The following is a 27,871-nucleotide window of genomic DNA, read 5'->3' on the forward strand; positions in this document are numbered from 1 at the left end:
GAGGAGATAACGCTTTTTACTTAGTGGCCGCAGATTATACCTAAGGTCTTTGCTGTGTCCCCAATGAACGAGAATGAGAATTGTCAAATACATATGTGAATGCATCTGTACAGGAAAGTAACTTCTTTTTTTTTATTATTATTATTTTTTGCTTTTTCCCCTTTATAGGTATCGGTCACTGGTAAAGAAACACTACGTTCAGTCAAATGACAGTCTAATGCCATCATTAGGGTATGTGAGCAATGAATATGAACGACATTACAAACCTAGAGGATACCAGACATTCAAGACAAATAATGTGGCATCGAGCAGTATATTATCAAAAATTAGACAAGTAAGCAGTGAGCACTTTGATAGGAAAATGCGTAGTCTGAAAAATGTGATGATGATGAAATCCACCAAGAGTGAACAGCACACAACTGTTTGTCAAGGTGAGGAGATTTTGTCTGTACAAGAAGAGCTGCATCAAGAAAGTAGCTGTGAATTTTCTGAACTGAAGGGTGTCACTGTGATAGCTGATGAGTCTGTCTGTCAGGAGGACCATGGGTCTGACTGCTCTTTTTCCCAGTACGCTTACGAGGCAACTGATGGCTATCAGTCTGGTGAGTCCAATAGTAGGGATGTCCAGCGTTTGTGTGAAGAATGTAAAACTTTTTACAAAAAACTGAGAACAAGGAAAGGACCTGCAATCATCAAAGATCGACACTCTACAGGTTCGTCTGAGGCCAGTCTAGCTCTGCAATTATCATTTCACTTTAAAGCTCAATTCAGACGTCCGTAGAATGGGTCCGCATCCGTTCTGCAATTATCCGGAACCGGTGCGGACCCATTCATTCTCTATGGGGCCAGAAGAGATGCGGAGAGCACACTATGTGCTCTCTGCATCCGCATTTCTGGAGCGCGGCCTCGAGAAAATAGAGCAAGTCCTATTCTTGTCCACAATTGCGGACAAGAATAGGCATTTCTATGAGGATACCGGCCGGGTGTATTGCGGATCCGCAATGCACTACGGACATCTGAATGGAGCCTTAGAATATGTTCACATGTGGCAAATTTGTTGTATATATTGCTGTAACTGAAAATTTTCTGTGGTATGTGCCAAACAACGTATTGTTGCTTTGACTAAAGCAATAAGGAGCAGAACAACAAAAATAATGATAATGCCGACACATTACCAAAATGAACGACACCAGACGAGTCCCATGCGTCCATGAGTTATTTTACCAGGCAAAATAGTTCTACATGCAGGACTTTTTTGTCCAATAATTTTTATGGACTGTACAACTGAGGTCCCTAAGGGAGCCTGCAACTCAATAGTGAACAAGCCCTGAGGATTGTATGCTTAAATTTGTATAATGAATTGTCATCTATGGTGCCAAAATTTCCAGTGATTTGTTTGGATACCATGGAGGTGCATCGATGAAAGGAAATTGGTTTTGTAGGTGGACATAGTCGTTAACCACTTGCCTACCGCCACACAACTATGAATGTCGTTGCGGTAGGCTGTTAACAGTAACCCGGTATATAAAAGCGTTGCATTGCACTATGATCTCACAACGACCTCTGGTGAAGATCCCAAAGACCAGTTAAATAGTCTACTGGCATGTGATCACTTTTGAGTAAAAAATAAATAAATAAAAAATACAATAAATATACTTATTAGTTCTAGCAATAGTGTGTGTAACATACAAAGTTTTTTTTCATACTTAAAAAAATAAATAAAGGCTAAAAAAAACTTAAAATGTACACATTTTCCCAAGATATAGACCTTAGTGGGTCAACATAAAAAATGTCACTTTGAAGGAGTTTCTGAAATAATGGCGTCGTACAACATTTTGTGCTGACAGTACGGTGCCATAGAGCCAGCTATAGAAAAATAGGCCACTAGAATCCAAAATGCACTGTAGCCTTTTTAAATCTTGTGTTGAGCCCAACTAGTAGAAAAAATCCAGTAAATTCTTTGTACAATTTGTCCCTATTTAACAAAAAAGATTTGCTTTGGTATTTCAAAAACTCTGGCTTTATTATGAAAAAGAAATGCAAAGGTTATTTTGGTCACCCCATAACTCAGAAGTTATGGCTGCTAAACTATCAGAAGGTTTTCTTCATTCTGTGAAAAATGGTGCATCACAAAATAAAGTTTTAGATGGAAGCTTAAACTTGATTTTGCGAGAATTAAATCTTAGGATCGGTGAAGGGTATGACTCCCAGCACCCTGCTGTTGAGCTGTTTGATGGTGCTGAAGCACCCTAAGGAGTGCTGCACCCTATTTATAGTATACACAGCACAGCACTGTATAATGGCTGTGCTTGGTATTACAGCTCAATCCCATTCACTTGTATGAAATTAATCTGCATCAGGCTTATGTGACAGAAGCACGTGAAGTCATAAGTTGAGGAAGAAGCGGCAGCACCTCCCCAGCAGCTGACCAGTGAGCGTGCGAGGAGTCAGACCCCTGACCTATCACGAGAGTAGACCATAAGTATATAAGTTCCAGGAAACCCCTTTAAACAAATTTCCGCCACAAGTATCTTATGTATACTCACTGTATCATGACATGCTGAAACTTCCTAACGTTTGTGTATTTTAGATCCAGGACCCTGGTATGGTAAATCTTGGATATTTGTGAATCAAACTTCAGCAAGAGGATCCAGGAAAACGTCAAAAAGGTGAAATACAACAAAACATCTTTGTAAAAGTTAGTTATTTATAATTGTACATACTGACAGGGCTGCCATCAGAAATGTTGGGGCCCCTAACACAGCTCAAGTCCTGGGCCCCCATCCCCCTAGGTGAAAGCTAATTTTGCCACCCCCCTTGACTCAGCCCATTAACCACACCCTTTAACCCGCCCCTTTTTGTCAGCCACCTATTTAATGATTGTTTCATGCAACATGACCAGCTAATTTTAGATATTCTAGATTTTCTTGGTGGTCATCTGTGCCATTTTGGCCTCAAAACATTACATGACCCCCTACACTACATTACATTATTGACAACTGTAAGTTTTTACCTTGACTGGTGGTGGCCTAGGTGTGTATCAGCAGGTCTGCTCCAGTCACTGTTATGGGGGGATCTGTGGATGGCACTGTTATGGGGGATCTGTGGATGGCACTGTTATGGGGGATCTGTGGATGGCAGTGTTATGGGGGATCTGTGGATGGCACTGTTATGGGGGATCTGTGGATGGCACTGTTATGGAGGGGGATCTGTGGATGGCACTGTTATAGAGGGGGATCTGTGGATGGCACTGTTATGGAGGGGGATCTGTGGATGATACATATCGTATATAGCATCTTATGCTATGTGTCATCCACAGATCCCCCTCCATAACAGTGTCATCCACAGATCCCCCTCCATAACAGCGTTCTGTGGATGACACTGTTATGGGGGATCTGTGGATGACGCACTGTTATGGGGGATCTGTGGATGACGCACTGTTAGGGGGGATCTGTGGATGACGCACTGTTAGGGGGGATCTGTGGATGACGCACTGTTAGGGGGGATCTGTGGATGACGCACTGTTAGGGGGGATCTGTGGATGACGCACTGTTGGGGGATCTGTGGATGGCACTGTTAGGGGGGGGGATCTGTGGATGGCACTGTTAGGGGGGGGGATCTGTGGATGGCACTGTTAGGGGGGGGATCTGTGGATGACACACTGTTATGGTGGATCTGTGGATGACACACTGTTATGGTGGATCTGTGGATGACACACTGTTATGGAGGGGGATCTGTGGATGACACTGTTATGGAGGGGGATCTGTGGATGGCACTGTTATGGAGGGGGATCTGTGGATGGCACTGTTATGGAGGGGGATCTGTGGATGGCACTGTTATGGAGGGGGATCTGTGGATGGCACTGTTATGGAGGGGGATCTGTGGATGGCACTGTTATGGAGGGGGATCTGTGGATGGCACTGTTATGGAGGGGGATCTGTGGATGACACTGTTATGGAGGGGGATCTGTGGATGGCACTGTTATGGAGGGGGATCTGTGGATGGCACTGTTATGGAGGGGGATCTGTGGATGGCACTGTTATGGAGGGGGATCTGTGGATGACACTGTTATGGAGGGGGATCTGTGGATGGCACTGTTATGGAGGGGGATCTGTGGATGGCACTGTTATGGAGTGGGATGTGGGATCTGTGGATGACACATACCGTATATAGCATCTTATGCTATGTATTATCCACAGATCCCCCTCCATAACAGTGTCATCCACAGACCCCCCCCCATAACAATGCCATCCACAGTTTAGAGCCCCCATAAGTGTCATCCACGGACCCCCCTCCCTATAACAGTGCCGCCATCCATAGATCCCCCTCCCCGCCTCACACAGTAGTATACATTTGTAAACTATAATCGGTTTCCTGCAGAGAGTAAATTTAAATCGGCACTCATCTCTTTACTACCTTACATTCAGCTCCCTCCAGTAACAGGCAGTGCAGGCGGCAACACTCACTCACTGACGTCACGCGCCAGCGCCGCCTAGTGGGAGGAGCAGGCGCGTGACGTCAGTGAGTGGGCGCCGCCCGCACTGCCTGTTACCGGAGCTGAGTCAGTGTAAGATAGTAAAGATATGAGCGCTGATTTAAAGTTAACACACTGACACACAAAAAATAAATAAAAAAAATGGCTTGGGACCGGCCGGGCCCCCCCTGGGTCCGGGCTCACTACTGGGGTATCTGCTTTACCCCCATGATGGCGGCCCTGCATACTGACTGTCCGCAGGTTATGGCATTTGATGGATTTGCAGAGCAGCAGCGAGTTATCTAAAATTATCTGGCATTTTGGCTGTTATTTTCCCTATTTTCAGCATGGGTCTGACTATGGCATATACAGTATGACATGTAGAAAGGGAGTGTCTATTATTAGATCACTCCTTTCATGGTTTGTCTGTCTTAAACAACCTCTTTACATTTTCCCTTCGATCTTGATCATTTAACCCCGCAGATGTCACTTTCAATAGCGACTCCAGCGTCTGTGGGGTTAGACAGAGGGCTCCCTCTTTCTTCCGATCGGTGGCTATGACAGCTTGGGGCATTGTGAAGGCCTCTGAAAATCCCATAGACTGCAATAGTAGATCACATGTGCCTTAAGGGGACTTAAAAGTACACTAAAATAAATATAAAATTATATATATATTATAATAATACATTCTAATAATCCCCTTTCCCAATTTTGCATATAAAAGTAGCTTATAAAGAAAAGGTATTGTGTGCAAAAACTATAAGGGTACTTTCACACTTGCGTTTTTCTTTTCCGGCATAGGGTTCCGTTACAGGGGCTCTATACCGGAAAATAACTGATCAGGCATATCCCCATGCATTCTGAATGGAGAGTAATCCGTTCAGTTTGCATCAGGATGTCTTCAGTTCAGTCGTTTTGACTGATCAGGCAAAAGAGAAAACCGTAGTATTCTACGGTTTTATCTCCGGCGAAAAAAACTGAAGACTTGCCTGAATGCCGGATCCGGCATTTTTTTCCATAGGAATGTATTAGTGCCGGATCCGGCATTCAAAATACCGGAATGCCGGATCCGTCCTTCCGGTCTGCGCATGCGCAGACCTTTAAAAATGAAAAAAAAAAAAAAAAAAAACGGATCCGTTTTGCCTGATGACACCGGAAAAACGGATCCGGTATTGCAATGCATTTTTCTGACTGATCAGGCATTTTTCTGACTGATCAGGATCCTGATCAGTCTGAAAAATGCCTGATCAGTCAGAAAAAATGACATCCGTTTGCATACAGTTTGCCTGATCAGGCAGTCAGTTCAGGCAACGGAACTGCCTGCCGGAATCAAGCAACGCAAGTGTGAAAGTACCCTTAGATATAACAATATTTATTGTAACAAAGAAATACAAATAGTCGATTTGCTGTTTTTTTGTCAGCTGCCTCCCCAAAATAATGACCCGCAATAATGAGCACTCCCATATCTGCAAAAAAGATTGTCAGAATATGGCAATACAAAAAAAAAAAGAAACTGTATACATTTAGTATTGGAGTAATTCTGCCTGCAAAATGCTTATTTCATGTCATTTTTAGCGCACGTAAACACAAGACCCCAAAAACACCGAATTGTGTTAATAAAAATAAGGTGCCCAAGGGGATGTAAATGGCTCCAAGCTGCTGCCCGCACCCGCCGCCGTTCGTGCCCAGCTCCGCCTCATAATCTTCTGTGACGCCTCCCGCTCTCCCTCCCTCCCCCTCCTCCTGCTGTAAGATCGCTGTGACGCCTCCCCCCCTCCTGCTGTAAGATCGCTGTGACGCCTCCCCCCTCCTCCTGCTGTTAGATCGCTGTGACGCCTCCCCCCTCCTCCTGCTGTTAGATCGCTGTGACACCTCCCCCCTCCTCCTGCTGTAAGATCGCTGTGACGCCTCCCCCCTCCTCCTGCTGTAACATCGCTGTGACGCCTCCCGCTCTCCCTCCCTCCTCCTGCTGTAACATTGCAATGTTACAGCAGGAGGGGGAGGGGGGAGGGAGGGAGAGCGGGAGGCATCACAGCAATGTTACAGCAGGGGGAGGGAGAGTGGGAGGCGTCACAGAAGATTATGAGGTGGCGCTGAGGTCGGGAAAGGCGGAGCTGGGCACGAACGGCGGCGTGTGCGGGCGGCAGCTTGGATCCATTTAAATCCCCTTAGGCACCTTATTTTTATGAATGACAGGTTAGTAATAGCGTATTTTGTAGCAAAATGAGCCTACAGATTACATTTATAAGACCACATTAGGAATGGTTAAAGCTCCCTGAACATAACTATATTTTTATCTGGAGGGGGTGAAACCTGGTGACAGAATCCCTTTAATTCCCGTTTGCTAATACAAGCTATGGTAAATTAAATGGTGGCATTAAAAAGTCCGCACATGGGTATGTGAATGAAAAAGGTTCTAAGACTGATAAAGAGCTGTTTGTTGCTTTAAAAAAAAAAAAATATTTTAGAAGCCTGGAAAGCGCTTTGAAGAGGCTTAGAGACTTGCCGATATCAAGGTGTTCTCCACCTGCTAGACCACATTGGACATGTTGCAGGTGTCACTTATTTCTGAAGAGGTAAGGAAATCCTTTCATATAATTGCTTTACATTATAGATGTTAATGCCTGTGACTAAATGATCCACAGTACTCTACTCTGAGGGTGCTGCCGCAAGGTCAGGTTTTTTTAATGCAGCTTTTGAAGCCAAAATCAGAAGTGGGTTGAAACAAAGTGGAGAAGTTGAATCTGCGCTTAAGCGTCCACTCACACGTCCGTAGTGTATTGCGGTCCATACACCCATCCGGCAACCCCATAGAACTGCCCTATGTTCTATTCTTTTCTGGAGCAGCGGACATGAAGATCAGGGGTGTGCTCCGGTGTGCTGTCCGCATCCATTCCTGCCCCATAGAGAATGAATAGGTCCGCACCCATTCCGCAATTTGCGTAACGGATGCGGACCCATTCTATGGACGTGTGAATGTACCCTAATACTTTGTCTCCTGTTATCATCCACTACTGATTTTGACTTCAAAGACTGCATCAAAAAGCCTGAATATGTGGCAGCAGCCTGAGGGTGGTGTAGTGATTATCATTTTCTAAAACACCTTTACACTGCAACAAAAAAATGCATGCAGCTAGAGCTGAAATATGCATTATCTGATATATACCTGGCATTTCGTACACTGGTCATTAGTCCAGGGTGAACAGATATTGAAGAAACGAATATCATGAATGGTATTGGAGGACACAGCACCACGGGAATTTGCCCAGCTGCCACTAGGAGGCTGACACTAGAAAAAAAAAAAATGTTAGCTATATACCCCCTGTTGTCTATACCCTCTACACAGACACTAGACTAACCAGTCTAGTGTCCATACAAGGTAGATATGACCTGCTCTTTTTTTCTGCTGGTATTGCTTATTTTTTGGGGAGTATTTTTTGTTCTTTATTTTTTGTTCTTTATTTTTTGTTCTTTATTTTATTCTTCCTTCCATCTGCAGGTCTCGGCCTGCAGCAGTAGGGTCTTCATTGTCGATGACCCCTTTAGTAGCACCTCCTGCTGGCGCGTACTTCAGTACTTCGTCGATCACCCTGTCCCTCATTACTGCTTCCGCAGTGGCATGCCGACAATCCCATGTCTGTGCAAGTTTGTCGAAGGGGTGACCCTTCGGCGCCCGAAGATGCCGGATGGTAAGTATGCTGCCATGGGTGTTCCCTAGTTCCAAGTTAGGTTCCCCATGGCTCATCCTCTCTCCAGGTCCTTCCCTGCCCCTTTTTCTCAGCCAGCACCTTTCCTAGCCATCTCTCCCTCCCTTGTTTCCTCCAGGTCTTAGATCACGTCACCTTCTTCGGCCCCCTTTTTAATTTGGTCCCTGGCTGCTTTTTCCTTGTCTGTACCCGAGCCTCAAAACCCCCTATTGCTCCACTTTCCCCCCTCCCAGGGAGGCTCCCCATCTAGTCACTTTTCTTCTGGAGGTCCCCTGTTTTACCGTGACCTCCTGCTGTTCCTACCCGCTGGCGGTGCCACTTTCCCTGCCAGCTTTCTGATCGAGGCCCCGACTTTCTCCATGACTAGGCTTCATCCTTTCCCCTGCCTCCCTTTTTCCCAGAACCTCCCCAGGTCTTCCTCCTTTCCAATTCTCTCAAAGCGGAGCTTTTATCAGTAGGCAGAATTTTTTGCCTTTTTCAAGCCTCCTGGGCCTCTATTTTCTCTGCACTCCTGGTGATTGCTTGGCCTGGGTCCAGCACCTCTGCGCAGCTCCATCCTTCCTGCAGCACCTCTTTGGTGACACAGCCCCTTGAGTCCCATAGGACAGCCTTTGGCTGGCTTTTTTTTCCTTTCAGGCTCCCTACAAGGAAGACTCCCATGCTCCCTTGGGTTGCTTCGTATTTTACATGCGACCGCTGTAATAAAAGACTGCCATGCAGACAGCCTGATCCTGTCTGTTCTCAGTGCCTTGCTCCCAGACTCCCTCAGTATGCCCTGGGTACCCTCCCTTCCTGTGTCAGCCCCTCCTGAATGGGCTTCTTCCCGGCTCTAACAATCTATAGTGAAGTCCTTACAGCGTTTGCCGGCCCAATTTGCAGCTGCTTCGCCCCCCAGCCCCCAAGGGTGTCCCCTGCCGACAATGCGTGCTTTTTTTCTGGAACCAGGTCCTGTAAGCTGCTCCTCCTCTGCATCCTCGGACCATTCCCAGGACAGGTCTATGGCTGGCAATTTCGCCTTTCCTATTGTAATTTCCACTGCCTTGGGGGACACCTCAGACTGATTCTGGAACTGAGCAGAGTATAAGCCTTTTTTCGGCTATGCAGGACTTTTTTCAAGGAATACTGTGAAAGGGCTGTGTACTGGCTTGTACACACTATGATACCTTTTGGCGCAAAACCACAATAGCAAATGTCGTCTTTTAAGAGATATTTATTTGTTCAGATGACAACGCGTTTCGGAGTGACAATACTCCTTTATCAAGTCTTTAGGACCGGGTATACACGGTTGGCAGGGCTGGTCCAGTTGCTGGTGCCGGGTCCTGTCTGTGTATAGCGCGGCTGGAGCAACTGGACCAGCCCTGCCAACCGTGTATACCCGGTCCTAAAGACTTGATAAAGGAGTATTGTCACTCCGAAACGCGTTGTCATCTGAACAAATAAATATCTCTTAAAAGACGACATTTGCTATTGTGGTTTTGCGCCAAAAGGTATCATAGTGTGTACAAGCCAGTACACAGCCCTTTCACAGTATTCTACATCACTCCTTTGGAGTACTGGCAACTCCTAGGATTGAGAAAGATACCGGCAGCACACCTCATCCGGATTGTACCCCTATTCCTCCCGCCTTTGCAAGTGCTGTGCTTATATAAGCATAGCACCAGAAGGTGAGTACAACTACTGATACAGCACTCTCTCCAAAACGTTTTACCAAACAATACTACCCTATGAGCGCCTTGTCTCTCGTTTATCCCGCCAAAATTGCTTTTTTCAAGGAAGTCAGGGACACTATCCACTAAGCTTGAGCGAGTCGGGTTTGGACTATTCTATCAGAAACTGGCTCGTTTAAAAACTTCATTTAGACTATGCGCTCCGTACCGCAATAAAATATAATGGCTCTGCTGAGGCCTTGTTCTTCTCGCCACAAGTAATGCAGGACTTGCTTAGTCTCGTGACTGTGATATCACATTACAGTTTGGTTCTTCCCATAAATTACTGTTTCAAAATCCAAACTGAGGCACAAATCCGAGTCTGGCTTCGGATTTTGAAACCGTAAATTATGCACAGAACCGAACTGTAATGTCACAGGCACAAGACTAAGCAAGTCTTGCATTACTTGTTGCAGGAACAAGTCCTCAGTGGACCCAATACATTTTATTGAGGTACGGAGCGCATATTCTAAACAAAGTTTTCAAACAAATCTGGTTCGGACAGGGCAGTCCAAACCTGATTCACCCAAGTCTACTCTCCGCGTTCAGGATGACTCATCCTCCGCGACTCCGAACGCAGTGTCTTTCCTCTGCTCTAGGTGCCCCACCTTAATCTTTCAGAACCATGTGGATCTTGACACACTCCTAGCTAAGGAGAGGTGTCATCCGGAGAGACTGTTTTAGTCCTCTAAATTTCTAAAGTTCTCTTACCTATTTTTTGAGGAATCCATTTCAAAATGGTTTGTCCCTCAGGTAGATACGAAAGTCACTTGTCTTGCCAACACTACTACTCCACCCTTGGCTTATATTGCTTCCCTCTCAGACCCCTTGGAGAAGAATATAGATTCCCTGTCCAAGTTTGCTTTTGTGACCAGTGGTTCGGCTATCCGCCATGCATTTGCCGCATCCTGGGTTGTTAAAGCCTGAATAGTTTGGGCCAAACAGCTTGTTCGGTCATTGCCTGCTTATTCAGACCGTGCAGACCTAGCTCTCCTTGCTTCTAAGCTTCTCGGGAACTATGTGATGTTTCCTTGGAGTCTGCTCGCTGACCAGGCCGGATAGCAGCCAGTTCCATGGCAGTCTGCCGTGCGATGTGGCTCTGTTCCTGGGTGGCAGAAGTGGCATCTAAAAAGGCGCTTGTGGCTCTCCCCTTCCTGGGTGAAAAGCTTTTTTCATATGCACCTGTAAGAACTTGTCTCTAAAGCCACTGGCGGTAACAGTTCCCAAGTGCATCACAACCTTCCCCTCCACTTAACCTCCTTGGCAGCACGTTCAGAACAGTTTTGCTCCTTTCAGGACTCTTCTTCCCGTCAGGACAAAAAGGCTTCCCGGCCCTGCCTTAAGCCTTCCAAGCCCTTGCCTGCAAAGCCCCCTTCAGCATGAAGGTCTTCCCACACTCAAGTCCTTCCCTCGGGTTGGGGGTCGGCTGCTCTCCTTTTGGGAGACCTGGCCTTTTTTTCAGCCCATTCATTCCCTTCATTTGCAAAAAGTGATTGTTCCCATTCCAGCCTCAGAACGCTTTTAAGGGTTATACTCAATCCTCTTCACAGTCTTCAAGAAGGACGGCTTTCTCTGTCCTATCCTAGATATAAAGGAAGTTGATTTTTCCAGATCTGTCATCCATCGATATCCAGGATGCCTCCATACACTTTCCATTGCTTTTGAGGTTGGTTCTTATAATTTCAAACTTGTGGTGCTATACCTTTTGGGCTAGCCAACAACCTGAGGGTCTTCAAGAAGGTCATGGCTCCCCTCATTGCACTCCTTCACACAAAGGGGCTCATGGTGATTACCTACCTGGACGATGTCCTGGTGAAGGCATTGTCCAAGGAGGACAACCTTACTAGTCTCCACATAATTATGGACTTACTATCTACATTCGGGTAGATTGTGAATCCCCGCAAGTCCTCTCTTGCCACCAGCCAGAGAATGGAATTCCTGGGCATGATTTTGACATCCACTTCGGAAGGGTATTCCTTCCGCAGGACAAAATTGTAGCTCTCCAGTTAGGGGTCTCTCGCCTCCGCAGTCCCTCCCTGTCCATCCTGGTGTGCATAAGAATCCTAGGCCAGATGATTGCCTCTTTCGAAGCAATTCCTTATGCCCAATTCCACAACTTTTCCCTACAACTGTCTTTTCTTTCCCAATGCAACAGGTCCCCATCTCCTCCCTTGTCGAATCTGCTAGGACCTTCTTTGCTGGCTGAGCCTTTCTTCCCCTTCTCTGGCAAGTGTTTTCTACAGATGCCAGTCTTGTTGGTTGGGGGGGGGGAGGGGGGCTCTTCAGTTCGCTCACAGTCCAGGATCTGTGGTCAGCAGATGAGTTCTCTACAGTTCAACCTTATAAAGCTAAGATGCCATTGGACGCCTCTCCTACGGGGTCGTCCTGTCCAGATTCTGTGTCTCCACAGTGCTGGTTTACATTAACCACCAGGGGCAACCACTATGGGACAGTTTACCATGGCTTTTTTTATCCACGTGGCTGTTGAAGCTGCCGTCTTAAGGTTTCTCACTGAGGGTATCGTGCAAACCATGCTTGGGCTTTACTGTTGGACTTGGAAGACTTATTTTGACTGGTATGAATCCAATGATTTCCACTCTCTTTTTTTTTTCTTTCCTTTTTCAAACCGGCTTTGAGAAGGGTCTGGCCTCTCTCAAAGGCCAAGTCACCTTGTCCATTCTGTTCCAGAGGTCTTTTCGCCCTCAGGTTAAGACTTTTCTGCTGGGTGTGGCCGATTGCATTCCTCCTTTCCGCGCTCCTGTGGAAAAATGGGATCTGAATCTGGTTCTGGATGCCCTTCAGTCTTCTCCCTTTTGTAGTAGATATTCTTCTTTTGAGCCTATAAAGGAGGTTTATTTTCTCTTAGTCTTCTTTAAGGTTGTCTTACCTCGTGGATGTTGCATCCATTCGCAGGGTTTCTGAGCTTGCGGCACTCACTTGTAAGTCTTCTTTTTTTGTTATTCACCAGGAGAAGGTTGTTCTTCGTTCTATTCCCTCTTTTCTTCCTTAGGTGGTCTCTTCCTTTCCAATTAATGAGATCGTAATGTAAAAACACAAAATGCAATCGCACACTGCAACCAGCACTCTGCCCTGCCTTTATGCTGGATGTTGAATAAGGCATTGGTGTACATTTTGGCCAAAGCGTAATAAGCCACTCACCGCGTCAAGGTTGCCTTCATGAGTGGTCCCTAACACTAGTTCCTACCTTTTATGGGCCATGACAGCCACATAAAGTCCAGGGAGCGCGGGTACAGCATGCATGCCAAGCACACTCTGCTTTTAACCCCGTCCGGTGCCATTACAGCTTTCATCGGATCCAGGGATGCAAGTACTCACATGCATGCTGAGCCCACTTTATACTTCTCCTGGAACCTAATGGTTACTGGTAGGTGCTGTATAAGCAGACTCAGTTTTATACTGACTTTAAAACCAGCCTCCAGGGGGTAGATTAACTGGACAGGTGTGCTTGAATGCTTGGAGATCGCCACGCCTCCAATACGTACTACAAAGAGAAAAATATGGAAAATTTCAGCCCGCACAACCCCTAGCAGGTGCAGATTGCTATGGCGAAATAAAGATATAAATGTAAAAACACAAAATGCAATCGCACACTGCAACCAGCACTCTGCCCTGCCTTTATGCTGGATGTTGAATAAGGCATTGGTGTACATTTTGGCCAAAGCGTAATAAGCCACTCACCGCGTCAAGGTTGCCTTCATGAGTGGTCCCTAACACTAGTTCCTACCTTTTATGGGCCATGACAGCCACATAAAGTCCAGGGAGCGCGGGTACAGCATGCATGCATGCCAAGCACACTCTGCTTTTAACCCCGTCCGGTGCCATTACAGCTTTCATCGGATCCAGGGATGCAAGTACTCACATGCATGCTGAGCCCACTTTATACTTCTCCTGGAACCTAATGGTTACTGGTAGGTGCTGTATAAGCAGACTCAGTTTTATACTGACTTTAAAACCAGCCTCCAGATCGTATTGCCTTACTTCTGTTCTGATGTTTTCCATGCAATCAGATTTTATCTGGCGTCAACTACGTTTTTACGTGGCTCAGACTCCCTCTTTGTCGTCCCTGAGGGCCCACACAAAAGCTTGCCAGCCTCTAAGATGTCCATCTCCTGTTGGATTTTGTCAGCCATCACGGAAGCCTATGTGGCTAAGAATCGAACCTCTCCTTTCCCAGTAACCTCTCACTCTACTCTCATGGTCAGGGCCTCCTAGGCTGTATGGCATCAAGCTTCTGCTTACCAGGTCTGCAAGGCTGCCACCTGGGATTCTGCTTGGGCTTTTCCAGATTCTACAAAATTCATTCTTTGGCATTTGTCTACGTCAGTTTGGGTCGCAAGGTTCTGCAGGAGTCGGTGCATTAGGTTTTATGCATGGCTATTTCTTCCCACCCTCAGGGACTCCTTTGGGACATGCCATAGTGCCATTCACTTACCGTAAAATCCTTTTCTGATTGGATGGATGGGGAACATAGATCCCGCCCATGTTTTTTCTTCTGCCGGTTTCCTGATCTTCCGAGGCTGGTTGTCCTTCTTGGTTCTTTTCCGGATTCCGGCCATGTTGGTTCTTGGTCGTGTATAGTTTCTTTCCTGCTGTTTTATTACCAACTGGTTAGACCAGTGTTTGTGCAGAGGGTATAGCCCACCTAGGCGGGGCAAAATTTTTTTTTTTCTAGTGGTAGCTGGGCATATACCCATGATGCTGTGTCCTCCAATACATCCAACGAGAAAATTACTTTACAGTAAGAAATCCACCCTTTGCAGTTTACTCCATTTAGGCCGTTACAGTTGTTATACATGTTAATGGAAACCGGTAGATGGATGAAATATCTTTATGGGAACTTTCTTTTATAAAAGATGTTTCATAAGAAGAAAATACTAAACACTGCCTGAAGGGCAGCATAGTATAGTGACAGACCTGCTGAATTTAGCAGGCCGTCACTGGATTAATATTTTGTACTTTTAAAGTACTGACAAGCTGAACCTCGCAGCACTGTTGTGTGCTGCAAGAGAGATGAGTCCAATGAGCCTCGTGGCCCTGCCCTCCCCCACTTCCTGCGTATGACAGGCAGGTTTCTTGCATGTTCTGCATATAAAAGAAACCTGACAGTCATGGGAAGGGTTTGGGTGAAGGCGGGGCCACAAGTCTCTTTGGACTAATATCTCTCACAGTGCATGCCTGTGCCGCCAGGATCGCCCTATCTGTAGTATAAAAGTACTGAATTCTAGCACAGAAATAATAGCCTGCTAAATTCAGTAGGTCTGTCACTATACTATGCTGCCCTCAGCAAGGGAAGCATAGTAGGGGTGACAGGTTCCCTTTAAAAACTAGACCAGGCAGGCAGAAGATGTACCTAATTTATCAGAATGGCTCACACGTTATAATATATGTGCATCTTGCCAAACAGACACTTTTTCTTATGCCACCACTTGGTTGGCTTACTTTATGCAAATATTTTTAAGCAGCTCTAGTGTCTTAATCTGTTTCATTGGTGCTTTTAACAGCACCACTACTAAAAAATATGCTTGTAATAAATGCAGTTACAAATGCTAGAAATGCATGTCTTTGTGCTCTTAGATATAATAGTCAGTAGGAATATCTATTGTTTTGTCCTGTTGTCACATAATATTTAGCTTGCATAGTGAGACCTAGAATTGAACCAAATGACAAGAAATTCCAGGGGTTTCCAATGAATTACTTTATAGAAAGCTGTGGTGCTCAACACAACATATTAGCCTAGTTTGAGAGCAGCCTAGATTTTGGAGTAAATTACTAAAAATGTGGCAGGAATTGGCCTATCTAGATTTATGGAAATTATCAGCTACTAGCCTGGTGAAAGGGTGTGGCATACCAGAATAGGGACATGCTTTCAAGATAAGGGTGTGGCCTGATGAGCAACATTTTGAGACATAATTGTGCCACAAATCTGGTGTAAAATTCTAAAATAAACCAGCCAATAGTTTGTATAAAGGTAAACAAAAGTGTATATCCCTGTGGCTCATGCAGGCTGATCAACCTGGTGCTGGATGAGCTGCTGTGTGTGTGTGTGTGTGTGTATATATATATATGTGTATGTATGTGTATGTGTATATATATATATATATATATATATATATATATGTATATATATATATATATACACACATATATACACAGTGGCAGTGCTCCAGACTAAAAAAAATACCTGGTAGCCATTGGCTCCTGAACTGAAAAATTTAGGAGCCAAATCAAATTTTTGGTCGCCAAATCGAAACCGAATAAAAATTTTGGTATCGTGACAACGCTACTCCGATCAGATTGGCATAGGGTTGTTTTGATACCAAAATTTTGGTTCCCTTTCGTCACCATAAAGTAATGCGGTGCGATTTTCACTCATGGTTGCTAGGATGAAAGTCTATTCACTGTATTATTTTCCCTTATAACATGGTTCTAAGGGAAAATAATAGCATTCTTTAATACAGAATGCAGAGTAGAAGGTCAATATAAGGCTACTTTCACACTAGCGTTAGAGCAGATCCGTTCTGAACGGATCCGCTCATATTAATGCAGGCGGAGGCTCCGTTCAGAACGGATCCGTCTGCATTATATTGTCAAAAAATGTCTAAGTGTGAAATTAGCCTGAATGGATCCATCCAGACTTTTACATTGAAAGTCAATGGGGGACGGATCCGTTTGAAAATTGAGCCATATTGTGTCATCTTCAAACGGATCCGTCCCCATTGACTTACATTGTAAGTCTGGACGGATCCGCACGCCTCCGCACGGCCAGGCGGACACCCGAACGCTGCAAGCAGCATTCAGGTGTCCGCCTGCTGAGCGGAGCGGAGGCTGAACGCCGCCAGACTGATGCATTCTGAGCGGATCCGCGTCCACTCAGAATGCATTGGGGCTGGACGGAAGTGTTCGGGTCCGCTTGTGAGCCCCTTCAAACGGAGCTCACAAGCGGACAGCCGAACGCTAGTGTGAAAGTAGCCTAATAAACATTGGTGGCGCAGTGCCGCCCCCCCAACACCCCAGTTTGATAAACATTGGTGGCGCAGTGTGCCCCCTCAATATAATAAACATTGGTGGTGCAGTGTGCACCCCCTCAATATAATGAACATTGGTGGCGCAGTGGGCAGTGCCAATGAGGGTTAACATTTTTTTAAAAAAAATTAACTCACCTCCTCCAATTGATCGTCTCCTGTTCTTTCTTCAGGACATGTCAAAGGACCTGTGGTGACATCACTGTGCTCATCACATGATACATCACATGATTCATCACCATGGTAATGGACCATGTGATGAGCTCAGTGACATCACCACAGGTCCTGAAGAAAGAACAGGAGACCGGCAGCTACGCGATCAACTGGAGGAGGTGAGTTAATTTTTTAAAATTATTTTTTAACCCTCATTGGCACTTCCTGCTGTGCCACCAATGTTTCTTATACTGGGGTGTTGGGGGGGCACACTGTGCCACCAATGTTTCTTATACTGGGGTGTTGGGGGGGGGGGTGCACACTGTGCCACCGTTTCTTATACTGGGGTGTTGGGGGGGCACACTGTGCCACCATTGTTTCTTATACTGGGGTGTTGGGGGGGGGCACACTGTGCCACCAATGTTTCTTATACTGGGGTGTTGGGGGGGCACACTGTACAGGGAGTCTAAGAATCGAATGAGTCACTAGTGAAGTCGGATCTTTAGTTCTTTTCACCTGTGACTCATTCGATTCTTTCTCCCTGTACTTGTCAGTGACTCAGAGCTGCTAGTGCTCGCCTTGCCTTGCCTCAGCTCTGATTGGTTGGTGGGCGGGGAGGGGAGGGGCTGGCAGAAGCAGCTTCCACTCTAGGATCAGATTACACTCCTCCCAGCCCCTCCCCTCCCTGCTGCCGGCGTCTCTGCTGTTGTGTGCTGTGACCGAGCTGACTGAGACTGAGAAGAACATCGGCGGCTGGGCAGAGAACTATCAGCTCCTGTGCCCGCCGCTGTTCTACTGCAGAGCTGCCGCGGAGGGTCTAGTCGCAAATGGCGACAAGACTAAAAAGTCTTGTCGCCATTTGTAAATTCTAAGTCGCATTGGCGACCATTTTGGTCGCCATCTGGAGCCCTGAGTGGGATGCAAAAGTTTGGGCAACCTTGTTAATCGTCATGATTTTCCTGTATAAATCGTTGGTTGTTACGATAAAAAGTCAGTTAAATATATCATATAGGAGACACAACACAGTGATATTTGACAAGTGAAATGAAGTTTATTGGATTTACAGAAAGTGTGCTATAATTGTTTAAACAAAATTAGGCAGGTGCATAAATTTGGGCACCACAAAAAAGAAATGAAATCTATATTTAGTAGATCCTCCTTTTGCAGAAATTACACCCTCTAAACGCTTCCTGTAGGTTCCAATGAGAGTCTGGATTCTGGTTGAAGGTATTTTGGACCATTTCTCTTTACAAAACATCTTTAGTTCATTCAGGTTTGATGGCTTCCGAGCATGGACAGCTCTCTTTAAGTCACACCACAAATTTTCAATTATATTCAGGTCTGGGGACTGAGATGGTCATTCCAGAACGTTGTACTTGTTCCTCTGCATAAATGCCTTAGTGGATTTTGAGCAGTGTTTAGGGTCGTTGTCTTGTTGAAAGATCCAGCTTCAGCTTTGTCACTGATTCCTGGACATTGGTCTCCAGAATCTGCTGATACTGAGTGTAATCCATGCGTCCCTCAACTTTGACAAGATTCCCAGTCCCTGCACTGGCCACACAGCCCCACAGCATGATGGAACCACCACCATATTTCTCGCCCAGTTTCCTTGGGGGACACAGAAGACCTTGGGTATAGCTCATCTCCATAGGAGGCGTGACACTAAGTGAAAACTGTTAAGCCCCTCCTCCACAGCTATACCCTCAGCCTGGAGAGAGAGACTGCCAGTTTTTGCTTAGTGTCCAAGGAGGCAAGACACTCCCTGCTACTGCAGGGCTGATTCTCCTTGTTTAAATTTTGATTTTTACTTTTTTCTTTTCTTTTTGTTCCAGATCATCAGGGACAACAGAGTCGCACTAGACCTCTCTGTTTCTCCCGGGGTCGAGCTGCGCCAGTGCCGGTCATCCGCACTGCTGCCTCCCCCACAGAAGGCAAGGTGGACCAGGGCAGCCCAGCTCCCCTGTATCCCGCCAGCGCAAGGGTCGCCCGCACGCCAAGCCCCTCTTCCAGCGTCCTGCCACTACGGTGCCAGTAGCTGAAGGGGCGACCCTGCTGGAATGGACCGAGGGTGAAGACGGCTATGGTGAGAGATTGGCTTCTCCAGCCCTACGACCCCCCCCTTTCCACCACCACCACCACCCGGTCTCCTGCGGGCCTAACCCCCCCCCCCCCCATGGCCCATACTGTGCCTCTCTGAACAGCTTTCATAGCTGTGATGGTGAATGCCTTGCCTCTGATGGCAGAGGTCATGAGTTCGAATCCCTGGACAAACCTTAACCCTTCCACTGCTGGATCTAGGCTGGCCCCTGGGGTGCCGCAGGGCGGCAATCTGCTCCCTGCTCCCCCCCTCCCCCTCCTGGCCCCATAGGACATGCAGCTGCTGTCCCCCTTTATCTTTTGATGTCCCGCCGGTATATGATACTACGCGGGCACCCGATCTCGGGGTCCCCCCATCTCCTTACCGGAGCGTTGCTCAGGGCCTGGGGCCCGCTCCTGACAGACCTCGCCTCCGGCCGGCATGGACATTCCGGTGCGGCCGGGCGCCGCAATGACCTGCTGGGCCGCCATCGGGCCTGCGGGGCCGCAATTCCGGCACTCCATTTGGGCCCGACTCTTCCGGCCTGCGGGGTGGGCTCCCGCGGCCGGTTTAATGCGCCGCTCCGCCTCAGTCCCGGCGGTATATAATACTATGCGGCCCCGGTCGGCCGGGCGCCGCACAAATTTAGGCCCCGGCTTTACGGCCTACTAGGCCGCGAAAGTCTGGCCTTTGTTGGAGGGGGCGGGTACTTCTCCAGGCGCGAATTCTTCCCGCCTGGGGCTTCCTCCGCCCCCAGTGGATCGCAGCGCCGGCCCCCAGGCCGGCTCCCTGTTAACCCTTTGGGTGCAGGCCGGCTCCCAATGGGCCTGTATGGTTGGCCACCCCTTTTTTCTCTTGCATCAAGAGAATCTGTGCCCTATATGGTGGTTCCCCTTTAGCCTCAGAGAGGCTGTTTTAAATAAAATAAAAAAAAATAAAAAAAAAAAAAAAAAAATATGAAATAATAATGAATAAACAGATGTCTAACAGATTCTTGTGGGCTGCGCAGGACGCTGCAGCCTCATCGCAGTAGTGCTGCCTGTCTGCATGCCCCCCTTCCATAGGCAGCATGGTTTCGCGCTCCCAGCCTGCGTCGCTGCCAGGTGCATTTCCCCTTTTAGGCGGTTTCTTGCCCTCTCCCGGGATGCAGCGCGGGCCAAGTGCATGCGGTCAGTTCTGTAGGCAGCATTCGTCACCCTCTCCAGGTATGGTGCCTGCCATGGGCATGACCCCCCCCCTCCCAGGCGGGATACTGCACTCTCCCTGGCTGCGGGCTGGCCCTGTGTATGACCTTCTTAGGCGCGGTGCTGGCCATGTGCACGACCCCCTTCCATAGGCGGAACGCTGCACTCTCACTGGATTCGCTGCCAGCCGTGTGCGTGACCCCCTTCCATAGGCGGAATACTGCACTCTCACCGGATACGGTGCTGGCCATGTGCACGTCCCCCTTCCATAGGCGGAACGCTGCACTCTCACTGGATTCGCTGCCAGCCGTGTGCGTGACCCCCTTCCATAGGCGGAATACTGCACTCTCACCGGATACGGTGCTGGCCATGTGCACGTCCCCCTTCCATAGGCGGAACGCAGCACTCTCACTGGATTCGCTGCCGGCCGTGTGCGTGACCAACTTCCATAGGCGGAATACTGCACCCTCACCGGATACGGTACTGGCCATGTGCACGTCCCCCTTCCATTGGCGGAACGCAGCACTCTCGCTGGATTCGCGGTCGACCATGTGCGTGACCCCCTTCCATTGGCGGAACGCTATACTCTCACTGGATTTGTTGCCGATCATGTGCATGTCCCCCTTTTATTAGGCGGAAATCTGCACTCTCACCGGATGCGGTACTGGCCAGGTGCACGACACGCTTCCATAGGCGGAACGCTGCACTTTCACTGGATTTGCGGCTGGCCATAGGCATGACCCCCTTCCATAGGTGGTATGCTGCACTCTCATTGGATTCGCTGCCGGCCTTGGGCACGCCTCCTTCCCTCAGGCGGCATGCATACACTCCCTCTGTCTGTGGTTGTTCTCTCGCCGGTGCGTTGCTGGCCATGTGCATGAACCCCTTCCATGGCGGGGTGCTTGCACTCTCGCTGGATCCGCTGTCAGCCATGTGCATGGCCCCTCTTCCGTGGGCGGTGTACGCACTCTCACTGGATTCGCATTCGCTGCCGGCCATGGGCATGCCTCCCTTCCTCAGGCGACATACACACATTCTCACTGACTGTGTTTGTCTCTCGCCAGTACGTTGCTGGTTATGTGCATGACTCCCGTACATGGCAGGGTGCTCTCACTCTCCCTGGATGAGATGCTGGCCATGTGCATGACGCCCGCTGCACGTGCAAGCGGGCGTCATGTTTACACATCGCACCAGCGCCGTACATGGGTGGAACGCTTGCACTCCCATTGGATTCGGTGCTGGCCTTGTGTGTGACCACCCCTCATTCCATGGGCGGACCTTTGCACGCTCATGAGATTCACGGCTGTCCTTGTACGTGCTGTGCTGGACTTGTACATGTCCCCTTCATTGGCGGAGTGGTTGCACTCTCACAAAGTTCGGTGTTGGGGGAATTATTGCACGCTCTCTTAATGCTAGGATAACCCTGTGCATGTCCCCCTTTCACTAGGTGGACCTCCTGCGCTCCTGCAGGATTGTATGGTATGTCCTATGTCTCTGGAGTAGGTACGGCCTTAGGCGTCACCCCCTTTTGGGGTGGGCCTTTGCACTCTTGCCGACTGCAGTTTGCCAGGTACATTTCCCCTCTTTCGGGGCGGACTGCTTACGTTCCATCGCGTGCCATGCTAGGCTTATGCATAACTCCCTTTCAGGTTGCACTTTGCACTTCCATAGATGCTGGGGCACTCTGTGGCTGGCCCTCTTCTCTGAGTGTCTTTTTTGCAGGGAGCGGCCGTTCTTGTGCGTTGTTTGGGCCGTTTCTGCCTTCTCCTCCCGTAGGTGGGTTGGCCTTCTCACTGCTTACGGGGCTGCTCGTACGTATGCTTCCCCTCCTTCCTGCGACATCCCTTTGTTCTCTTGGGTTACTTGCCGCAAGCCTTGCACTCGTCTCTACAGAGATCGTTCTGTCCACCTGACCCGGAGGGCTCTGTGCTCTCTACTGCACCGAGCTGGGTGGTACTCATTCATTTCGTTGGCCCTTCCTCCCGGGAAGTGTTCGTGGTTCCTAGATGCGTGCTGTTGTCTGCAGCGCCCCTCGGATTCTTCGTTGGCTCTGGCGGGACTATGGTTCCTTCGCCTATTACCATTTCCTCCTCTTCGGATGCAGTGTGGTATGAGTCCTTCCTCTTGGCGCCCTCTACGCTTCGGTCTGATCTGCTACCAGGTTCGGGCCACTCTTCTCGGGTAGATCACCCAACTTCTCTTGGATGCTCTATTACCCAGGTCCGGAGGACTTCCACCTTGGGTTCTTCAGGGTATTTGCCTTCTGCGAGGCGGTGAACCTGGCGTCTCACAGTGTAGCAGGGTTCTGCTTTTGGGCTGTCCTATGACTTCCCTGCTGCCCACTCCTCCTTTCGGTTGGGGGGTGTGATGCCGGCCTCTGTCTCGACTACCTTGTCTCGCCGGCTCTGTTTGGCTCCCCGTTCGGTACAGATCACGCCGATGTGGCTTCTGCCCGGCCAGGCTTCAGAGGCTGTTCCTTCACTGTCCTCCCCTCTGGGGGGAGCATGGTTGTTCATGTGGATGGTTCCGGTGTTCCTTTGGTCTCGTACTGTCTCCCTTGTTCACACTGGCTGTATTTGCTGTGTGCCTCTTGCTGGGTCTACCGCGTTCTGTCCTCCCGCTGGGTGCAGATTGCGTTTTCCATTCTAGGCTATGGTCCTGCTGTAGACTTACCTTCTTGGTAACTTGGGGGGACTGCCCTTCGGTCCAGATTGTCCTGTCTTGTCCTGGCATCTGGCGGATGCTGGGCGGACCCTTCGGTTCCCTTCCGTCTGTCCTTCTGCTCCCCCACTCCGGGTGGATACGGGACAACGTTGCTCGGAGGCCGACGGGACCAGTTTTTGCCGACCCTTCTGCCCGTGTTACTGGTCTGCGCCTGGTCACATTGGGTTTTTATCCGCTTGCCCAGGTGACTCCAGCGGGCTCGCTACTGTTCGCTCCTGGCTGTGTTTCGTCCAGGATCTGTCGTTGGACTTAGGGTTTTTTTGTCTGGGTGTCGGTGGGTAGCTGGGCATTCCCCACTCTGCCCTTCTCCCCCCCATGGTTCTGTCTTTCTCCAGTCCGGCCTGGACCTGGGACTGGGACTCCTTTGCTTGAAGTGTCAAGTGTCGGCGCTGTCCTTCCTCTTCCAGCGTTCCCCGGCCCTCGGGGCATGTCCAGACCTTCTTCCTCGGAGTGGCTCTTTGGTTCCTCTGTACTGTACTCTCGGCGCTCCAATCTTGTCCTTGGAGCCGTTACAGGAGTTCTCTCTACCCCTTCTGTCCTGTACGGTTGTGTTCCGTATCAGTCGTGTCTCTGACGGGTGCCGGAATGGCCCCTTTTTTTGTTACGAGCTTTGTCTTTTCCAGGACAGGGCTGTTCTGCATCCCGTTTCTTCCTTCCTTCCTTCCTTCTGAAGGTGGTGTTTGCCTTTCGCTTCAACACCTCACCTATTTGGACGTTGTTTGGGCCTTGCCGTTTTTACTTGGAGATCTCCGACTCTTGCAGTCGTTCGGCCTCTTGGGTTTCCAGGAGGGCTGTGCATAGGGTTGACAGACTCCAGGGTGGTTTTCCTCCGCTTGATCAGATTGGCTATTGCTGAGGTTACCGCACCAAGGGCAGGATTCTGTCTTTGGTGTCACCGTTCCTTTCACCAGAGCGGTCGGTGCCTCCTGGGCCGGAGGCATTGGGCTTCGGCCGTGCATTTGGGCACGGCGGCCACAGGTCTGCCTTGCACGCCTTACTGAGTTCTACAGGGTGCATACTCTGACTTTGGCAGATGCTGCCTTACCCCGCCTGGGTTTACAGGCGGCGGTTCATTGATGCCTTTCGGGTGCTTCACCTTGGTGCTGTGGTCCCTCCCCCTTTTGGACTGCTTTTGAACGTCCCAAGGTCTTCTGTGTCCCCCAAGGAAACTGGGCGAGAAAACGAGATTTTTGTATAACTTACCAGTAAAATCTCTTTCTCGCTCTTTCCTTGGGGGACACAGCACCCACCCATTCATTGTTTTTTCTCTGTACGTTTTCCAAGTTTTTGTTACCCGTTGGGTAGTTGGCTTGTTGGTTCCTTGTTGGACTTTGCCTTTTCTCACTGCTTGGACACGCAACTGGCAGTCTCTCTCTCCAGGCTGAGGGTATAGCTGTGGAGGAGGGGCTTAACAGTTTTCACTTAGTGTCACGCCTCCTATGGAGATGAGCTATACCCAAGGTCTTCTGTGTCCCCCAAGGAAAGAGCGAGAAAGAGATTTTACTGGTAAGTTATACAAAAATCTCGTTTTTACTGTAGGTAGCAGGTGTTTTTCTTGGAATGCTGTGTTCTTTTTCCTCCATGCATAATGCCCCTTGTTATGGCCAAATAACTAAATTTTAATTTCATCAGTCCACAGCACCTTATTGCAAAATGAAGCTGGCTTGTCCAAATGTGCTTTAGCCCACCTCAAGCGGCACTTTTTGTGCTGTGGGCTTCCTCTGCATCACTCTCGCATACAGCATCTCCTTGTGTAAAGTGCGCCGAATGGTTGAACGATGCACAGTGACTCCATCTGCAGCAAGATGATGTTGTAGGTCTGTGGTGCTGGTCTGTGGGTTGACTCTGACTGTTCTCATCATTCGTCGCTTCTGTCTATCCGAGATTTTGCTTGGTCTGCCACTTCGAGCCTTAACTTGAACTGAGCCTGTGGTCTTCCATTTCCTCAATATGTTCCTAACTGTGGAAACAGACAGCGGAAATCTCGGAGACAGCTTTCTGTATCCTTCCCCTAAACCATGATGGTGAACAATCTTTGTCTTCAGGTCATTTGAGAGTTGTGTAGAGACCCCCATGTTGCTACTCTTTAGAGAAAATTAAAAGAGGAGGGAAACATACAATTGACCCCCTTAAATACTCTTTCTCATAATTGGATTCACCTTTGTATGTAGGTCAGGGGTCACTGAGCTTACCAAGCCAATTTGAGTTCCAATAATTAGTTCTAAAGGTTCAATAAAATGACAACAGTGCCCAAATTTATGCACCTGCCTAATTTTGTTTAAACAATTATAGCACACCTTCTGTAAATCCAATAGACTTCATTTCACTTCTCAAATATCACTGTGTGTGTCTCCTATATGATATATTTAACTGACATTTTTTTTATCGTAACAACCAACGATTTATACAGGAAAATCATGACGATTAACAAGGTTGCCCAAACTTATGGCAGCACAGCAGGCCAAATAAAAATATGGCGTTGCACACCGATGGATTTGGCATCAAATCCAGGACAATATAAGAAGAAAAATGGCAGCACGCTCATAAGAAATGAGTGGAAGGAAAAATACTTTAGTCATCCAACGTTTCATCTCATCCATAGACCCTTTCTCAAGCCATTGTTAGATGTTTCTATCTGTGTGACATGTTCAATTGTCTTCCTGGAAGATGCTATCCTCCCCAAGGAAGACAATCAGCATGTATGGGTGTATGTGATCTGCATGGATGGATTGATACCCAAATCGGTTGAGAGTGCCTTCCACATGGATGAATGGGCCTAGAGAGTGCCACAAAACATTCCGCAGATCATAAAGCTTGTCTTTTCCCACTAATAATAATTAATTATAATTTTTATATAGCGCCAACATATTCCAAAGTGCTTTACAATAAAGGGTTTTGAGTACAAACAGAGTCATAAATAACAGGTTAACAATTTAAACACAGGAAGAATGAGGGCCATGCTCGTAAAAGAGCTTACAATCTATGAGGAGGTAGGGGTGAGACAAAAGGTAAAAGTGCTTGTTTTGTACAATGGTCCGGCCATCTTAACACAATAGGGAAGCCAGTCACCAGCTGATATCTGAGGTGAGATCGCATGGGGTGTGGTGGATACTGATGGTTCAGAGGAATGATTCTGAAGTTGGGGAGGACGAGAGGCGGTGTATGGAGAAGAGTTAGATCAGGGGATGCAAAAACCTAACAAAATGTGTTTTTAGGAAGTGCCTAACCTAATTTCTAACTGGTGCAGGGGTAAGATGGTAGACAGATGAGGGAAGCGATGTTGGCTGTTGCAACACTGTGGAGAGCTTTATGGGTGAGAATGAGCAGCTTAAATTGAATCCTACATTGTATGGGCAATCAGTGCAATGCCTGGCACAGGGCAGAGTAGAGATTAGATGGATAAATGAGCCTGGCAGCTCAGTGAACCCTACTGCGTATGGAGCCCTGAACTGTTTCACACACACGTCTGGTAGCCGCCTGGTTCATTTTGGAGATGAGCTGCTCCACTAGTGTGTCAGTCCACCCTCGCTCACCTTCGTAGCCTACGTTTACCTCTCACATCAATGGCACGTGTTGCGCTGCAGTTTTTATGTCGCTTATTCTCAATGGTGCCATTTGTCCACTCGCAATACAGTTTAACCACAGCATCACATGAACAGTTTACAAACGGCAAAGTTATAGAAATTCTGCCACCCTTGGCCCGAAAGCCAATGATCATATGTTTTTGCAACTCTGATAACTCCCCAGCAACAAGGGATGTCTGTATAGACAGCCCATCACTCACCTTATATACCGAAGAAGCCAGCTCACAACACGTGACTTCCTTCCTGATCTATGCACTGCTGACATAGGAAGTGGTCAATAATGTGACTCGACAGCACGCATTGCTGATTGTTACAGCTCATTTACGATCTCACAGGAATTGATGTTGCTGGAATCTCTACTTTACCGCTGGATGTAATGTGATCCGGCCGCTTTATGGCATAACTGCCTGCTTTTGGTTGGCATGCAACAATTTTTTGTCCTGCCAACAAGCCGGCATTTGTGCTGGATTCCATTCCATTTAGCCTTTAAAATACCAAGCAAGTCAAATGGTGGACATGTGTAGCAAATGCTTTATTATCTCTATTACCTATGAGTATGACGGTGATGTTAATATCAGAATGTTATGTTTTGTTCAGAAATATTCGCTTATGTAAAGAGGCACAGAAAACATCCATATGTAAAGATCGGAGCAAAAAGAATAGAAAACTACCAAATTCTGGTCGCAAATCAAAGAGGCCTAATAAATATCTGCCCAGCAACCGAGAAGAGGAGACTGCGCTTAAAATAGGCCAGAAAGCACGTAAGACATACAGCTTTGTATTGGATTCGAGCCAGGAAGAAATTGCAAATCCTGAAATCAAAAGATTTAAGCTCGAAGTTAGGAATACAGGAAAGAAAATCTTACTGCAAAACACAGAAACTTCAAGCAACTCTGTCCATATGACATCATCTACATTTGAACCCATGGGGCATGATGCCAGACCAACTAGCAAGTATCCAGTGCACGCTGGAAGTTTTAGAGAGCAACTGGAGAAACTGAAGATGGGGGAAATAAAAAGTGGTATCATAAAAGAGAACTAAGATTTGAAGTTGGGCCTTTCTACAATGTTCCATATTATAAATCATATGTTGCAAATGTTTCTTATAAGTTACAGTTCTGGTAAAACGTGTTAAAACCTTACAGTTTGATTATGCTCCATATTTTATTTTTAAAGGGGTGTATTTTTTGTTGTACTGTAATATAAATGTTTTACAGTT

At 47.7% G+C, this 27,871-nt stretch overlaps 1 protein-coding gene across 3 annotated transcripts; it reads left to right on the top strand.

Moving 5' to 3' along the window:
- On the top strand, positions 1-27,871 carry LOC122923146. Of its 3 annotated transcripts, none has more exons than XM_044273871.1 (5): positions 1-45; positions 169-713; positions 2,591-2,669; positions 6,943-7,050; positions 27,250-27,871. In XM_044273871.1, exons 2-5 carry the CDS (start codon positions 218-220, stop codon positions 27,692-27,694), a joined length of 1,128 nt encoding a protein of 375 aa, XP_044129806.1. In that variant the 5' UTR covers positions 1-45; positions 169-217; the 3' UTR covers positions 27,695-27,871. The 3 variants fall into 3 exon arrangements, with proteins under 3 accessions (XP_044129806.1, XP_044129808.1, XP_044129807.1); XM_044273873.1 differs by having other exon boundaries at positions 169-431; XM_044273872.1 differs by lacking the exon at positions 1-45 and having other exon boundaries at positions 114-713.

This window comes from Bufo gargarizans, unplaced genomic scaffold (genome assembly GCF_014858855.1).
Source record: "Bufo gargarizans isolate SCDJY-AF-19 unplaced genomic scaffold, ASM1485885v1 original_scaffold_1260_pilon, whole genome shotgun sequence".
Taxonomy (NCBI): domain Eukaryota; kingdom Metazoa; phylum Chordata; class Amphibia; order Anura; family Bufonidae; genus Bufo; species Bufo gargarizans.